At 51.2% G+C, this 18,095-nt stretch overlaps 1 protein-coding gene across 1 annotated transcript in view; it reads right to left on the minus strand.

Moving 5' to 3' along the window:
- Positions 1-5,761: 5,761 nt before the first annotated feature.
- The window catches only part of Ruvbl1 (RuvB like AAA ATPase 1), a 35,113-nt gene continuing 22,779 nt past the window's right edge, over positions 5,762-18,095 (minus strand). The window contains exons 7-11 of the mRNA XM_074044589.1: positions 17,935-17,998; positions 16,597-16,795; positions 10,048-10,150; positions 6,749-6,840; positions 5,762-6,205 (exon numbers count right to left, since the gene is read on the minus strand). Of these exons, the coding sequence (XP_073900690.1) occupies positions 6,046-6,205; positions 6,749-6,840; positions 10,048-10,150; positions 16,597-16,795; positions 17,935-17,998 (618 nt within the window). The 3' untranslated portion in view covers positions 5,762-6,045. The remainder of the gene's footprint in view (positions 6,206-6,748; positions 6,841-10,047; positions 10,151-16,596; positions 16,796-17,934; positions 17,999-18,095) is intronic.

An 18,095-nucleotide genomic window follows, 5' to 3' on the forward strand; every position in this document is an offset into this window, starting at 1 on the left:
GTCTGAGGCCAGTCTTGAGGTAGAGCACAAGGCCTATTTGTCCCTCCAGCTTGGAGCCAGGCAGCTGGTGTCCTCTAGTCAGGTGAGGTTCATTGCCTTGACCCAGTAGAGCCTGACTGGCTGAGTAGCTGTACAAATGGGGGACCCTTTCAGCGATCGTTTTGTTCAGATTTTGCCAGTCATTGGTCTTGTCTCCCATAGTTACACTCTGTTCCCCACAACCCACCAGGGAGGGTCAGACACAGAACGGAAGGCTTGGTGTTCAACAAGCTTCTTCCGCCTTCCAGCCGGAAAACCTCCTGCTTGGAATTTTAGAATTTCTTACTGTGCTTAGGACCAAAAGCAGTCAGTCTCCTCCACACTCACCAGCGTCAAGGCAGGAGAGTATGCAGGATCAGGATCACTGGTCAAATCAGGTCAAGGGGTTGGGGTTCTTTGGGGGAATCTGCTCACAATTGTGTCTGAAGTTAGTTCTGATTGGGATGACAGGTGATGTGAGTGACCAGGACCCTTGGACTTTAGGAAACTCTTCCTCCCGCCCAGGTGCTGCTGTCAGGGATGGCAGCCAGGTGGGACTGAGGGCCAGAGGGAACTAGAGGTTGTCATCTGACCTTTAGGCTATGGGGAGTCAGGGGAGTCCTTGCAGGAGGTGAGCACAGCCATGCAAAGGGTCACACAGAGCCCCTGCCACTTTGGAAAGTGGCCAGCTTTGTCACTATCCCTGTCTAAATCAGTCAGGGCTCCTAGGAGACCCCGCTAGCTGTGCTAGCCAGCGGTGTCAGGGACAAGCTAATTGCCTCAGCCACCTGGCAGAGCAGGAGGGCCAAGCCCTTGCCTACAACCCAGGGCTCATACTTTATCACACGTGGCCTTGCCTAGACCCAGTCCTCAGCAGAGGGAGGCCCTGTGGTCAAAGGCCCTCCCAGCCCACAGGGTCCTCCCACCTCCCTCTCCTCTGCCCCTTCCATGGGGTGGCAGGACCTGCCAGCACACCCCTGGGGACTCTGCCTCTTCTGGTAGGCAGTGGCTGCCTCCCATCTCACGGGCTATGGGCTGGAAGTGCCAGGCCCGGGGGAGCCCTGCGGCCCTGCTTGCTGCTGTAGCCATCCAGCAGGTCTGTGACCCGGCTCACACCCTTGGTTGATGGTCATGGTGGGTGGGTGGGGCTGACCCCACCTCCAGGGAACCGTCACTGTGGATGCCAAAATGGCACAACTGAGATACAGTGAATAAGTAACAAATAAAGCCAACTTTTTACAACCTGCTTGGTCACGTTCTCTTTTTTAAAATTATTCGCAGAAGGGCTACTGAGGCAGAGGGCTTGGTGCACCCATAGGTGTGGAAGGCTCGACTGGCTGCTGGGGTTCCCCACATGGCAGTCTCCTGAGAGGCACCATGCCCAGCTGCGCTCCCGGTGGCAGTTACCGTCTCGTGCTCACGGGAATCAGCCATAAGGAGCCCTGGGGCAGGGCCTGGTGTGCTGCTCTAGGCTCCCGGGAGGGCAGAGGGAAGCTTCACAGCTCCTCACATCTGGCTGGGCACAGCCAGTCGCTGAGGAGGCTTCCCTCAGTTGGGAGGCTGATCTGGACCCCACCCTGGTGTGGGCCAGCATAGCAGGCCTTTGTGGGAGTCTGTCAGACCATGTGTCCACTCACTCAGGCTTGCCCTGGACAAGGCCTTGCCTCAGCCTCCTGCCCTGCCCACCCAGTTTTTACCCAGCCTGGTGCTTCCTCAGCAGCCCTGGCTCCTGCTTGTGTGGCCAGGAGTGGAGGGCAGGGGTGCCTCTCCTTGCACTCTACAAGCTCATTGTGCTCTGTGGGGCACTCGTATCCCAGCAAGAGGGCTTCTGTGTTCCATCTGCCTGACAAACTCCTATTCGTTCTTCAAAGCCCAGCTCATAAAGCTAGAAACACACATGCCCATCCAAAGGTGTCCGGAGGCCAGGCACGCCAGAGGCTGAAGCAGAAGGATCACGGCTTTGGGGCTAGCCTGGGCTACATAGCAAGACCCTGTCTGTCTCAAGCAAAGGGAGGTGAATGGGTGAGTGAGTTGCACGGCCATCCTATGGCAAGGAGGACTTCCTGTGGGCGAAGAAGCAGCTCCAGGGTCTGCTGCCAGGGAAGGACAAGCAGAATATGCAGTGTGCGCCACTACTGTGTGTTCAGAGTGGAGTGGCGCCACGTCAGGACAAGGGCAAGCCCGTCCCCCTGAACTAAATACACATGCCGTTCACCCAGCGGTCCACTCGTGGGTATCACCCAAGGGGTCATGGTAGCTGGAATTGGCCAGCCCAAATGGCCACCAACAGGCAAGTGGATAAGCAGACCGGACATCCGCACGATGGCCGCAAGAACAGGCGGCGGACCTCCAAGGACCTGAAGCGCGTTATCGTAAACGAAGGAAGAGGTCGCAAAAGATGGACACTACCCCATGCCATTCGCAGGACAGCCTGGAACGGCAAACTAACTGCGGCGGAGATCTTGAAAGGACTCGGTGACCTCGTCAGACTCTCCGATGGTCACTCAGGACCGTGGTCCGCTGAGGGAAGCTCAGCGAGGATGACGGAGGGCCGGCGGGGCGGGAGGAGGAAGGCGCCGCGCCACCCCTGCGGTAGTTTCTGAAATTTGTACCAGGTTCAAAGCGACCCAGTCAACGGCCGAGGTGCGCGCAATGTTCCGGAAATGAAAGGCGCGCGGTAGACCCTCCCCTCGCTCTTTCCCCACGTGCAGCCTGGCCACGCCCCCGGGGCGGGGCGGGAGGAAGGAGGGCTGCGTCTGGCCACGCCCCGCGGGCGGGGCCAGAGGGAGGGGCGGGGCCGGTGCCGCACGCTTCAGCCACGCGGGGGCGCTGTGGCCCGGCCGGGGAGGAAGGCCAGGCCGCCCCGCGTCGGCTCTCCCGGCCCTCCGAGGGCGCTGGCTCCATCGCGTTGTCCGCCCGCGCCTCCCGGGGGCCAGCGGGCTGCCGCGGGCCTCAAGTGACGGCGCGCGGCCGCGGCGTCCCCATTAATCACGCGGCGCTGACGGTACGGGCGGGTGACGGAGCGGGCAATCGGCGGCCGCCCATCGTGCATCTTATCGCGGCGGCCCAGCCGCCGCCCGCGCGCGCCGCCCATTGATCGCACGAGGCCGAGCCGGGGGTCAGTGCGGCCGGCGGCCCGACAGCCGCATCAATCCGCCGCGCCAGCCATTAATCACCGCGCCTGCTGGAGTGACGGGAGGGCGACAGGGCCGGCGGGCGACAGGCGGGGGAGGTGGCGGGGGACTGAGGGAGGGGCCCTGGCCTGGGGCCCCGGAGCCCACGGCGGTCCTGACAAACGGCTCCTCTTGGTGGCTGCTGCACCGCCCCCAGGTTCTCAGTGGGAATCAAGAGAGGAACTGAACAGCCATCAGGACCAAGGGCCAGAGGAGGAAAATTCGGTCAGGTCACTGGTGCAGACGCCGTCAGCATGGCCCAGGACCATTGCTACCCCTCCCACCTGCGGCCCGGCCAGCGCTGGACGCCGGGTCTGAGATGAGGGTCAACCGGGAGTGCCAGCCCCTGCAACTCCGCGTTCTTAGTCCCGTTCTCCTGTGAGGGCGCATGTACCCAGGACGCAAGCTGGCGTGGGCGCCCTCCCCTTGGTCTGCCTGTCAGTGCATCTGGTCCCTCCTCAGCCATCTGACCCGCCAGAGCTTGGAATATTCAACCACTTCCTGTGATCAGCCCCCACCCTGCCTCACTTTAATATTGCAACAGTTTTTCACTCTGGAACTGAAATAGTGCAAAAAATGGGGCTGCTGTAATTGTTGCTAGATTGTGTGTCAGCCAGATAAGATGTAACAAATATTTTCCTCCCCGCTGGGGTCTGTTTCCCTCTTGGTAATGGATGGAGAAACTTCCCTCAGTCTGGGAAGGATTGGCCGTAAAAACTTCAGCTCCAAGATTAATGTAATAATCACAGGCCTTGCTGGAAAAATAGGAGGGAAATTAAAATAACCAAACCGTCCTACATTTCCAGAACCATTCCCTCCCTCTGGAGCACCAATGGGTGAGGCAGGCCATTTTCCTGGGTTCTGCCAGGCCAGAACACCCCAGGAGCCATCCGAGGGTCAGGGTGCCTGAGAAGCTGGAAAGCTGTCCCAACCCACAGTGGGGACCTGCTGCTGCTGCTGCTTCTCTCCTGCTGCTCAAGATACAGTGAAGGACTGGGGCCGAGGCCAGAGGCCCAGCCTGGGCAAAGGCCCGATTTTCTCGTCACCTTCCTCACAGTGGACCCTGCCTGCCTCACTTGCCCGGACAGAGGTTAGATCTTGAAGGTGCCAGCTACTGCTCAATACCCAAAACTCCACACACACAAGGAAGCCATGGGAGCCGCAGCATGGCTCCAGCCAGTCTGGTTTCAAGTCCTGCTTTCCATCTCTTGCTAGATGGGGAGGTGCCTTGGCCTGAATTCCATCTTCCCCACCTGTACAGTGGGCTGAAGAACCCACATCAATCCCCTAGGGCCTTCTCTGTGAAGGCAAAACAATGTCAGCTGGGGCATCTCAGAAAGTTCAAGATCAAGGCCAGCCTGGGCTGTACACCAAGACCCTGTCTCAACATAGTAAATAAATAAAGCCATGTCAAGTACAAGCAGCCCTTGGCACACAGCAGCACAGGCTACATCTCAGCATTACTCTTTTTCCTTCTAATACGGCTTGAGTTGCAGGCCAGAGGCTGCAGGCACTCAAAGGACCAAGCAACCAGCAGGGACACAACCTGGGGTCTTATCTCAGGAGCTGCCGCCACCTCCCACACGCCACACTGGGGTCGCTGGAAGAGTTGGGCCCACAGGAGAAGGCTCATTCTGGCAACAGGGACTGGCAGAGCCTGTCTAGCATTCTGGCAACAGGACTAGATGGAATCCCCAGCTGCTTCTCTGGCAGGAGGATCTCCAGTTCTCAAAAAAACCAACCCCCCCCCCAAGCATATAATACCTTTTGAGTTCATAGTGACATAAATGATTTTTAATAAACAAATGCAGGACACCAAATAATCGGGTAAACACCTAGCTCAGGAGGAGGTGGGGTACAACTCCTACCCCTTGAGAGCAAGTGTGCATCCTGCTCAGAACACCTGGCTGGATGTCAGTGCTCCTCAGGCTCCTGCAAACAAGAACCCTTAACCAAGGCCAACACCAGTGGCCTGTCACCTTAACGGGAGGTGATGAGAAGGGTCATTTACTTGCGCTTCCTCCCTACAAACTCATGAGAAAAACTTCTGACAAACCCCAACTGAGGGCCATTCAACAACAGAAGACCTGACGGACAGGTCCTCTCCAAAAGGGTCATGGTCACCAGAAATAAGGTGCAGCTCAGGAGGATCACCGTCCAGGCTGGCCCTAAAGGAAGAAGGGCTGGAGGCGTGGCTCAAGTGGTAGAGCACCTAGCAAACGCAAGGTCCTGAGTTCAAACCACCCAAGTGTGGCCAAGAAAAAGAAAAATGTAAGAAACTGTCACAGCTAAGAGGAGCCTGAGGAGCACTGACATCCAGCCAGGTGTTCTGAGCAGGATGTTGGGAAAGAAAAAAGGCATTAGGTCTAACTGAGGAATGTGAGTACAGCGTAATAGTGGTCAGTGCTGGTCACTCCCTGGGACAAGTGTGCCACGTAACACTAGTGTCGACAGTGACAGAGGCAGGTGCAAGCTCACAGGAACTTCCTATTCTGCCTTCATAGTCAAGCCAAGAATCTAAATGTTGATTCATTTTTTGTGGTGCTAGGGACTGAACCCAGTGCCTTAGGTATATTAGAAAAGTTTATTTTGAAAAAGTTTAAAGAGAGAGAGAGGGCATCAGGATTCTCTCTAAGGTTTTATTTAAAAACATGCCAGGTGAGGATGGCTCCTTCAAAGCAGCCACGGAAGTTCTGATCATTTAAGAAGAAAGAAGAAACACTTTCCACGGGGAGCTAACAACACTTCAAACCAGAGGTTCGGCGGCCAGTCTGGGGGACAGCCCATCTGTTTATGGGCTGCACCCAGCCTAGGCACGTGGGCTTCTCCCTGCAAAACACCTGGGCACGTCAAGTCACTTCATGTACTTATCCTGCTGGTCTGCGAGGATCTTTGCTGAGGACTTGGCATCATAGAAGAGCTCACTGATCTCCTCAACGTGCTCTTTCTCGATGCTATCCTTCCCGTTGATCTTTGCCAGCAAGTTGGCCGGGGTCAGCAGCTGCACTGAGTACCTATAGTGGACAGAAGTCACAGCAGAGAGAAACTCAGGCCACCGAAGGAAGCCCCATGTCGGCAGGCAGCCTGGGCTACACAGCAAGCCCCAGGCAAGGACCCAGACAAGCACAGCAGTCATCAGAGGGGCCAGGGGCCACTGACATGACACAAGTGCCACTCCCCTGCTTCCTGACATGGACTACAAACTTACATGTGCACAGGTGCCAGGTGAGCAACAGCAAGCACTGACAGGGACATTTCCTATGCAGGAACACCGGCAACTGGAGGCCCGTGGCAGTCCACGGCAGGAACTCAGTCATTCAAAGCACCACTCCACACAAATCGGGCATGGTGACCACACCTGCTAGCCAGGTGAGCGCAAGCCCTTCCCAGAGGCAGGGGGCTGCATCACAAGAGCCTTGCCGGTCACGCTGGGCTTTAAAGTCATCTCCAGATCCTCAGCACTATAAACTGCAGCACCTGGAGACACCCTTCCCTCACCACGCCTTGTCATGACAGCAAGGGTGGACGAAGCCTGGGCCCTGGGCAGCTCTGCTCACCTCAGAGTGGTCTTGGTGCCGATCTCCCCCAGGTGGTTCAGCGCCTCCTCGCTGATGCTGATACCCTCTGTCTGTGCTCGGATCTTAATGATCTTTAGGAAGAGAAAAAGTGATCAAATATAACCTTGCTTAGTCTCTCTCACCCTGCCTGGGCTGGTGGGCAGGGAGCTGATGGCTGCCAGCACTGCTGGCCTGCATGTTCAGGGGGCACAGGCAACACGACAGCCTGCCTGAATGGTGTCACAGCCAGGGTGCTGTGTTCACTTAACTGGAGAGTGACCGACCCAGGTCAGCCCTCCCCTGCACCATTCCAGCAGAGACAACCTGCCCAGGACCCTCAGGGCTCTAACCTCCCTCTCTAGCATGGGCATCGTTGCCTATAAGCACTCAGGCGAGAGAAGGCATTTTTTATTTGCTTGATAAATACGATGGTTAAATAAATCAAAAAAGTTACTTTTAAAGATTTACCAGACCTCATAACATCACTGAGATATCTAATCTATCAAGAGGCGGCTGACGCTTGTTGCAGTGAGCATCCTGGTGAAGCTGGAGGGGCGGCAGGCGGGTGGTGGACGCTATAACACAGTGGCAGGGGGTCCTGCAGGCGCACCAGAACTGAGTGATAAGGGCCAGTGGGATAATGATGTTGTGTGTTGTGGAGCTGAGATAACTCGAGGACTTCGAGCCTCATATAATACAGGAATTTTTCACTCTGGCAGCTTCGTAAACAAGATATCAAGAAGCCCTTGTTTAAATTAAAGCCGTAAAAACACACCCTGGGCAGAGGCACAGGAAGTGGGAGATACCGAGTCCTTGCTCCAGCCTGCAAGAGGCTCAAAAAGCAGAATGGAGGTTTACTGAGGCAACCATATGAACTCTGCGTCAGCTCTCCACCATGGCAGTAGACTTGGGCAGCCCAGTATGTTAGCTGCCGGCAGACAGGAAAGGTGAGCAGGGTGGGGCTGAGGTGAATGGGCTAGCAGGTGTCCTAGGGAGGTGACCATCCACCAGGCCACCACAACAGGCTGCTGCCAGCAAAGTCTTGGCTTTGTCCAGACAGGCTTGGAGCTCAGATTTTTGTATGAAATATACAGTTGGTTCAAATACTTCCAAACACCACAGAGGCCACATAAAATCCATCCCTGTGCTCGTCAGGGGCCACCAGGGTATGAGCTCTGCTGAGGGCTCCACAATGAGGTCCAAAGCCAAATGCAGCTGGGCAGAGGGGCCCAGGGAAGTTGCTGGATAGGTACAGAGCAAAGAGCTAGAGGAAACCCTCCCATCTCCATCAACAGGAGACAGCGTGCCAATAATCAAAGCTACGACAGCAAAGGGCTTCACTGATGTTGGAGATGAGAAGCCTCCAGCCCTGCAGGAAAAATGTCCCCCTGAGAATCTCCTGAAACTCCAGGAGGGCCTGTGGGTAGGGCTCAACAGGAAAGCCGATCCCTGAGATGAGTGAGGCCTTGGATTCCATGCAAACATTGAATCCTAGAGCCTGGCCAAGGAGAGCCTCAGCCCTATCTCCACTTTGGTAGGTGGCGCTCTGCTCTCACACTCAAGAGCAGGGCAGAAGCCAGGCACCAGTGGCTCATGCTGTAATCCTAACTCAGGAGGCAAAGATCAGGAGGATCGTGGTTCAAAGTCAGCCTAGGGAAATAGTTTGCAAGACCCTACCTCAAAAATACCCAACACAAAAAGGGCTGGTGGAGTGGCTCAAGTCTATGGTAGAGCACCTGCCTAGCAAACATGAGGCACCAAGTTCAAACTCTAGTACCAACCACACACACACACACACACACACACACACACACACACACACACACACACACACACACACACACACACAACAGTAGAGTATAACAATCTGAGAGGCTCCCAGCTCAGACTACTTGGAAATGGACAGCTCATAAACGAGATCTTTAATCATTTAATAACCTGCAAGGGTGACACCTGTGTGAGGTGTCAGCACAGATGGCACAGGACACCGGTTATGTTGAGTTTGTGTGTTTAAAAATCTGACCCAATCTTCCTAATCTCTACCTCCCAAGTAGCTAGGATTACCGGTATAAGCCACTGTGCCCGGCTAGGACCTGAGTTCTTTGAACCTCAAACCCTGAGTATCACAAAGCTGTCATACAGGATTCTTAAGGGTGTCTATGAAGCATGTGGAGCTGCCAATACCTGCAGTGGGAAGTGAGGGTTGTCCCTAAGTTCCTGCCACTGTCTCATGTAATCCATATGACAGTCTTACAAAGGAGGGAGCAGACCTCCATTTAACAGAAAAGGCTGAGGCTAGAGGTGGGGGGGCGGGGGGGGGGGAACGCAGTTGCTCAAGTCATTCAATGAGGAAATGAAAGCCACAAGGTATTCCCAAGTGACCCTGGCCCCGATGGCACCTGTGCTGGGTAGTCTTCTGGCAGAATCCAAGGAGTTTCAGTCTGAATGGCAAGTGCTTCACAGTCTGCAGAAAGGCCAGTAAGTTTACTAACAATCAACGGGTCCCTTTGTTTCTGCTTCTGATCAACAAATGCCTTTGCTTCACCCCGGAATTCACTCAACAGCACAGGGCCTTATGTGGTAACAAGGTCTGCTGATTTGGAGCTGGAGTGTCCCCCAAAGGCTCATGTGCTCAGGAATTGGTCCCCAGCCTGGGGCACTATTGGGAGGGTGGGGAGGGGAACTAGAGGGGTGCCCTTGAAGGGGGTTTTGGACTCCAGCCCTTCCGTCTCTCATTTGGCTCCCCAGCTCTGTGCTCTGGACTTGCCATGCAGTGACTCAGCAGTGAAAATAAAACAGATGATCCTAACCTAATGACAACCTCCATGCCCTGCAAGAGGACTAGGTGTCAGGTGCCCTGGTGGGGCAGGGCACAGCTGGTGCTCAAAAGGGGACTCCTGCAGGGATAGCTGGGACTGCACCCTTGTGTGAGGCCCAACTTACACATCCCCTTCACCCACCAACCTGAGCCTAATCCAAAGAGCTCACAAGGACTCCTGGGCACACACACCTGAACTTGCAATCCTCCTGCCTCAGTGCTGGGATTACAGCTTTGTGCCACCAGGTCAGACAACTAAATCATATTTTACAGCATCCTTTTTCGTAGGGTTGGTGGGGTTCCTAATGGCTGTCATCAAATCCATTATCCTTACCAAAAAAAAGGATGCAGTAGAACAAAGAACAGCCAAGACCCACAGTGCGGAGGTTCTGTGGCACTCCAGGAAATGTCCAGTCAGCAGAGCCCGAATTTCAGACAGGTGTGGTGACTTGCAGGGAGGGTGCAGGGGAAGGGAGCTCACCTGCTTCATTTCCTGTGGGGTGTACAGCATGGTCCTGATGATCATCACTCGGTCCAGCAGGTCGAGAGGGATGCCGTGAGGAGAAGTGATGTCCTCAGTGCCCCTGCAAGGGGAGATCACCCGTCACCAGGCTCTGTTATATAGCACTGGACACCCAACATGCGGATGGAGGCCATCACACCACAACACAGCTAGTTAGTATCCCAAGAGAATCAGAACCAGGACCCGAGCAAACAGACTGGCTTTTGGTGCCCAAGAAAATGCCAGCATTATCCTAGTCACTGTCAGTATCCTGGAAAACGTGAGGAAAATGAGAGAGAAACAGCAAGAACCACTGAGAAGTCATCACTAGGTCCTTTTACAAGTCACATATAATTTCTGCTTTATCTATGTTGCTTGGGTCCTAATAATCACGTGTAACATCTACTTAATTCCCAGCAAATAGTTTGCTGAGCATTTGGCAGTTTCCACTGTTGCCGTTATTTTTATTACTGCCCCAGGAAACAGGCCACAAACATCACCATGAGACCTTCTCAGACCCATAGGGGTCTGACAGGACCTAATTTCTGAATGAACGCTGGCCTGATCTCAGCAGCACGGCCAGGCCTAAGGATTCTGATTCTTAAATATTTTGCTGCTTTACCTGGGCATGGGGGCTCACACCTGTAAACCTAACTATTTGAAGGCTGAGATCAGGAGAATCTCAATGTGAGGCTAGCTTAGGCAAATAGTGCATGAGTCCCCCATCTCCAAAATAATCAGAGCAAAATGGACAACAGGTATGGCTCAAGCAGTAAAGCACCTGCCTTGCAAGCATGAAGTCCTGACTTCAAACCCCAGTCCCACCAAATGGGACTACTTTAATGGTTTAGAAAAAGAAGAAAAAGTAACACCTTGTTTCTATTTGCATTTTCTTGGTTACTAACAAGGCATTATTTCACTTATTTTTGAGAACTATGCAAAAATGCATACTAATGGGGGAAGGAGGGGATAAAGGAGAATGATGGAAGGGATGAATTCAACTATGATATACTGTATGAACTTTTATAAATGTCACAATGCACCCCAGTACAATATGATAATAAAAAAAATTTAAAAAGAAAAGAATGCAGACTATGCTCATATCTAACTAATATGACAAAGAGCAAGGCAGGCATGACATCTGGATTCAATTTTTAATATCACAATAACTAATTTTTATGAATCTGCTGAAATTCTAACCATCGGCTGAAATATAAATGCCTGTTTATTAACACACATGTAAAATGAAAATAAAATATGTGCTAGCACTGGAGAAACCCTGAAAACACCCTAAAACCAAAGATGTCAGACACAAAGGCCAGGAGACATACGATCCCACCCACAGTCTCAGTCACAGAGACAGGCAGGACGGTGGTGCTGAACTGTCACAGGGCTTGTGTTTCTGACATGATGAAAGGTTGGAAACAGACAGTAGGGATGTATGTAGAACACTGCGACTGTAATTAATACTAGTGAACTACACGCCTAAATGGTTAAAATGGTAGTCTGTATATTATGTACACTTTACCACAATGGAAACAATTAAAAAAAAGATAAGGTAGAGTGTGCATAGCAAGCCTAGGCCGTGGATTCAATCCCCAGCGCCTCCCCCAGAGAAGAATAAAATGCACATTTAATAATTGATAAATCTATTGTTTAAAAATAAGATCTTTCAAGATAAATAGATAAACAGCTAGAGACAGCATCTATTTCCGGCAATTTTTTTTTTAAGTAACAAGTAAGAATTATAAAGATGAAACTCTATCATGATTCAAATCTCAGTACTTGGTGTGTCTGCATCTTCAAGACAAAGTAACCTTTAAAACAGTGCATTCTAGTTACTGAATTCCATGTAGGCCATTTTTTGAAGTTTTATTTGGGAGTTCTTTTGGGAATTCTGAGGAAAGCTTAAAAGGATCAACTCTGTCATGTTAAAATATCCCAAGAACAAAAATATCCAAAATTCCACAACACTCATTATAAGTCATCTTTTATTCGACATGAGAAGAAATACAAGAAGTTTTGGAGAAAAGGTTAGTGAAAAATGAAGAACTCCCAATCAAACTTTTAAAAAAGTGGAATTTATAGGAATGCAGTAAGAAACCTTTTTTTTTTTTTGGGTGGTACTGGGGTTTGAACTCAGGATCTTGGGCTTGACAGGTAGGCAACTCGACCCATGCTCCAGGTCCGTAAGAAACTTTCTTATAATTTTCAGTCTTTAAACTAAAAACTTAAGCCAAAAGTCTATTAAAAGCTGCTAAGGGAGGCTGGCAGAGTAGCTCAAGTGGTACAGCACCTGCCTAGTAAGCATGAAGCCCTGAGTTCAAACCCCAGTACTGGCAAAAAAAAAAAAAACAACTAAAAACATACACCACAACAAAGCAGCTTGCTAAGGACTGCTGAACCCTTTTCAGGAATTAAAGACAAAGCACTTTTTAGATTTGTCTAAGTTATGTACCTCAAACACAAGGTTTCTTCTAGAACGCATCTTGTGGGACACTGTCTGCAGAACTCTACCCACCTAGGCAAGAGGGTCGGTGTCGCTGCCAAGCGGCTGGGTGAAACCCCACCTACCACCACACATGCACAGTCCAGTGCTAGGGCACTAGAACTAGATATTCATATGCCAAAGAATAAAGCTGGATTGTTCCTTATACTATCCACAAAAATTAACTCAAAATGGATCGTAAACTAAACTAAAAGGTACAACTATAAATTCCTCAGCGAAAACAAAGGCATAGATCTTTGTGACTGTAGATAAGTCAATGTTTTCTTATATATAGGACCAAATACACAAACAAAAGGAAAAGCAGATAAATCGGTCTTTAAGATAAACTGGAGGGTTTTGCTGTTGTTTTTTTGACTGGGGGGGGAGGGGGTGCTGGGGATTGTGCCCAGGAGCTTTGTGTGCAAGGCATGCACTCCACCACTGAGCTGCACCCCAGCCAATAAATTACAGAGTTTTAAACCAAAATTTAAAACTTGTGTCAAAAGACACTGTCAAAACATTGGGGGAAGAAAATATTCACAAATCATATATAGATGATAAAGGTCTCGCATACAGAATGTATAAATAATGATTTCAATTCAACAATAAAAAGGCAAATAATCTGAATAAAAAATGGACAAAGGATATGAACAGACATTTCTCCAAAGGTATACACAAATGGCAATAAAACATATAAAGAGGCTCAGCACCACAGTCAGGAAAATGCAAAACAAACGAGCCTCCCTGCACACCACCTGGATGTCTATGACCACAAAGACAGACAAAAACTACGTGGCACATGAATGTTCACAGCAGCATCACCCCTACATCAAACAACCATGCCCACTATTTCCTGCAAGGGGTACTGTTCAGCCATGAAACGTAGGAAGGGACTAGAATGCTACAACATGGACGAACCTTGGAAATATGCTGAGTTGAAAGGAGCGAGTCACAAAAGAACAGATTATATGCCCTTTATGTGACACAAAGCAAATCTACAGCAGTAGAAAGACGACTAATAGTTGCCAGGACCAGGGAGTTGGGGGTAAATGTGGGGGAAGCAGGGAAACATGGGTAGTGATTGTTAGTGGGCACAGTTTCTTTCTGAGGATGATAAAAATGTTCTAAAAATTGACTGTCATGATGGTTATGAAATTTTGTTACATACTACAAACTACTGAAAATTTCCATTGTTTATTAATTGTATCTCAATAAAGTTTTTTTCCCTTACTTTTCTCTTTTCTTCTTTTCTTTTCAAGCACCACCTGGGGCATCTGCCATGGATCACACTAAATGGAGACCATTCTTTCTTAGGTCCTGATACTTTGGTGCAACAAAGTAACTTGTAGTCAGAAATTCCCACAAAACCTAATCCCAGGGGGCTGTACTGTAAGAGGAGACAAACCTTCCCAGTGTTAGAGCAGCGTCAGCACTGGGCTCCTACCTCACCTCACCACTGGGGAAGTCAGGGGGAGCAGGCAAGAGGGCAGCAGCGCTTTACCTTCCACAGCTGGAGACACCAGGAGCAGGAGCAGGTGTTCCTCATGAAATGTCTCCTGCATGTCCTGTCTATAAGAAGCGGTGACCCAGAGGACCTGGGGCAGCTTGCCAAGGTTAGACGGGCCCATGGCAAGGTCACACAACTTGCTGGGTTCTCAGAGGTTCCTGAGACCAAGCCATGCACTGGGCAAGGCAGGCAGGGCAAGGGACCCTCCCAAGGGTAAGCACTGCAGGCCTGGCCTGGCTGGGGACCATGATACTGCCCATTTCTAAGCTCCGTATAATTCTACAAGAAAGACGCTGACATTCTCATTTCCTGATGCAGAGGTCAAGGAGCTTGCCAAGCTCGTGAGCTTCCCCATGACTCCAGTATCTGTCATTTTTCCGTGTGGGACCCACATGGAGAATGGCCTAGTGCAGAATTCATACCCCAGGAGATACATGGCCAGCAGGAGCAAGCTCACTTCTGAGGCTCAGCCCCCAGAAGTCATTTGCACAGAGGGCTGGTACACTATGAGACGCCAAGAAGGCAAAGACAGGCACGCGATCTGGAAAGGACACTGCAATGACTGCATCTCCACAGTGATTTGCTGTCAGAGCTGACCTCCCATGGATGCAACTCCATGCAGTGCCATGCTCCAAGCTCGATGCCCATTCGCTGTCCAGGGACCACTGGCAAGTGGGTGGGAGAGAAGCGAGCATGGGTTTTACAGCCAGCCGCCCCTCAGGATGGCCTGAGTCAGGCGATAACCTCACCTGTCCATAGGTGTTCTGGTGTCCCACAGAGAGAGCCCTCAATGAATGCCCTTTCCCTTCCCCTCACTTCCCTTTTGAACTCTCGAAGTCAGGTTTGTGGTCTAGGGGTGGCATCTGTGGGCAGCATGTCACATGTTGCTCCAATTGTAAAGATGTTTTGCAAAGTTCATTTTTTCATACTCTAACCAAACCTTGTTGAGAGCCTGGGCTCTGGACTCCAATGCCTGATCCAAATCCCAGCCTTGCTCCTGAGCTGTGGGCACTCTTTGCCTCCTCCCCCTCCTCTTGTGAACCACGAGAATGCTTGTTCCTCCTCACCAAGTATGGGTGAGCAGCAGTATGCCTGACACACAAGTCAGTCACCATTCTCATTTCTCTGTTGATACTACTGTTACTACAACAGATTTCCCAGAATCCTTTTTTAGAGCTCACATGGCTGACCAGAACTTTGACCCCACTGGGCAGGTCTTAGATCAAAGCTTCTTTCTCCTGGTCAGATAGACAGAGTGACCTGGTTTCTGGGGATAAGACAGAGGGACCTACCTGGCTTCTGCTGGCACCTGGAGGAAGGGAGTCTGTTAGCAGAGCTCCCAGCAGGGGATATCATGTGTCTAGCCCCCAGTTGCCTGGTGACCATGCTCCAGAGCAGCACTGGCCTGGACCTGACTTAAGCAACCTTCCCCAAGACTGCAGGAAGCACATGTAACTGTGGTCTATGCAGACAACATCCAGGGATTCAGAGGGACTGGGATGCTGGTCAAGTGGAGGAAGCTGACCTGTTGTACTGTGGCACTCATACCACTGGACAATGCCTTTGGGGACCAACCAGGGCCAGCAACCCAGGTTGTGGACAATTCTAATAGAGACAAAGGTTCTCAATCCAGAGCCAAGGAAACTCTTACCTAAGGTCCACCACCATTCAGAGGCAAGTAGAAGCAAATCAGCAGTCTGATTTCCAGTTCAGTTGGCTCTAGCATCCTGAATACTAACAAGGTCTTTTTCCAATTCCCACTGCCCTACTGCCATGAGTACGCAGCCTCAGGGGCTCTGTTCTACACCACCTTGCAAAGAATCCCTTCATGCCCCCAGCACTGCAGAGACCAAGCCCAGATGTTCAAATGGAACCACAGAACGCCCAAAGAACAGCACATATATGGAGCACCAGGAACACTGTCACTGGGCTTGAGAGAGTGAAGTTGGTATGTTCTCTGGGGCTCAGGGACTCAGAGTTTTTCAGAGAAACAGGAATCCAAAGAGTCCCAAGTTCCAGCTCTGAGTGCACACTGGCCAGGTGCACACCATATGAGCACTCACCGTGAATGGGGCAACTCTGCCTCTCAAAGGCAGGCCTTGGGGAGGAGGATGGAAAGGAACCGCTGTCTCAGAAAATGTCTGGATCAGAAAGACCTGGCTCTTTATGACAAGGGGCAAATTACAGTGCAATTTAGTTTCCGTATTTGAAAAGTGAAGCCAATCCCTCAGAAATAACAAAAGGATGGAACAGGCTGACATACGAGATGTCCTGCAAGGCAAGCCCAGTCTAGCCTTACCTTTGCACATTCCAACTGAATGACCAAGTCATAACACCTCACTGTCACCCCAGAGACCACGTGGGAGAGTGAGCATCGTTGGTGACTAGGATGACATGAAGCTGGATGTGAGCTCTGTGGTGTGTTTCCTCTCAAAATCAACATCACCCCTCCCTCTTGTTCCCATGTGGGACACATCAGAGGTTCAGCAATCTGAGGAGTGAGGAGCCGGGTGAGGAGGGTCACCAGCCCTACCTGATGACACAGTTGCCTCGGTTGGATGCAAAGATGACAATGGGGGCGATGGAGGACTCCAGGGCGCGGTGCAGGTAGGTGAAGCACTCAATATCCAGCATGTGTACCTCATCCACAAACAGCACGCCTGGAACCAGCTCAGCAACACCCTGGTCGATGTACTTGTTCACCACCTTGTTGATCTCCCCTCGAAGCTTGTCTGGGAGACAGGAAAATAGGCAGGTGAGATCAGCAGCAGAGCTGCTCCAACCTGAGTCAGTCCATGGAGTCTGGTGTTCCCTCTAGCTATGTGACCCCAGGAAAGACCCAGCCCCACACCAGGCTCAGTGTCATCATCTGAAATAGAAACAGTCTTACCTAGGGTCACATCCCTAAGGATGTGCTTGGCTAAGCTTGCAGGACAGCTCTGACAGTGCTCTGCAAAGGAGGGCGGCCCCCACAAACTGGTCTGTCACACTCTTCTGTGCCTTATTATTTCACTCCCACCCAATCTAGCTCCTGGCCTGATCTCTGAGACATAGGGAGCCCTGGGTGACATGAGTTTTCATATGCAAATTCTCCTGTCCTATACTCAGTAAAGGACCCTTTTCGTGGCCCCAGTATGACAATGCTTAGGTTAATTAACTTTCAATCAAGTACAGTTAGCATCCTCTCTGGGGGAAGCTGGGAAGGAATGAAGACTGAAGAAAAGCTATTCTCAGCGCTCCAAAGAATGAGTCTCAAAAGTTACAGAACAAGCCAGGTCACAGCCCTCACTTTCCAGCCCAGGAGGGAGCTGCTCACAAAGACAACACAGGAAGACCTGATGCAGTCTTCCAGCACAGCCTTTAGGCAGCAACTGTCAAAGGAGGGTACACACTCAGCACCATGTCTCAAGACTGCAGCTGCTCCTGACCACTCTGGTAGAAGGTCTCACTCAGGCTGCTGCTCCATTCTCCAAGGTCACATGGCTTTAATGTTTAACTCACATTTTAAGGTAACAAAGCTACAAGTGGTAATGTGGCAAAAGAGGACACAGAAGTTGGGAAGACAAGCAGGGTAAATAGCAGTGTTTCCTGTGGAGCCCTGGATGGGGTGATGGAGCTGCTCCATGGTCTGCTTGGGTGACAGCAGAGTCAACACACTTCTGGCTCCTCAAAGGGAACAGAAATTGACCACACAGGGCCAGAGAGCACACAGTGGCTGACAGAGAAAGGACAGAGTCAAGCTCTGAGCTCAGAGGAAGGACACTGATCAGAGGCAAGTCTTGTCCTAGTACTTTGGTCACAGAGCCTCACAGAGCATGTCAGAATCCAATGCCCCCAGCTCTGCTCCAGGGTCACCAGCTGTTTCTCTTACCTGTGATTTCTGTCTTCTTTGGCTTCATTAACTGGCCCATCATGGAGAGGATATCTTGTCCCCCCTGTGAAAGAGAAGACTTAAAGAGTCAGTTATGCTTTCTTCGGAGGCTGACAAAGCCTCATTTCCCTGCTTCCTATGGGTCGCAAATGTTGACTAAA

This window comes from Castor canadensis, chromosome 10, assembly GCF_047511655.1.
Source record: "Castor canadensis chromosome 10, mCasCan1.hap1v2, whole genome shotgun sequence".
NCBI lineage: Eukaryota > Metazoa > Chordata > Mammalia > Rodentia > Castoridae > Castor > Castor canadensis.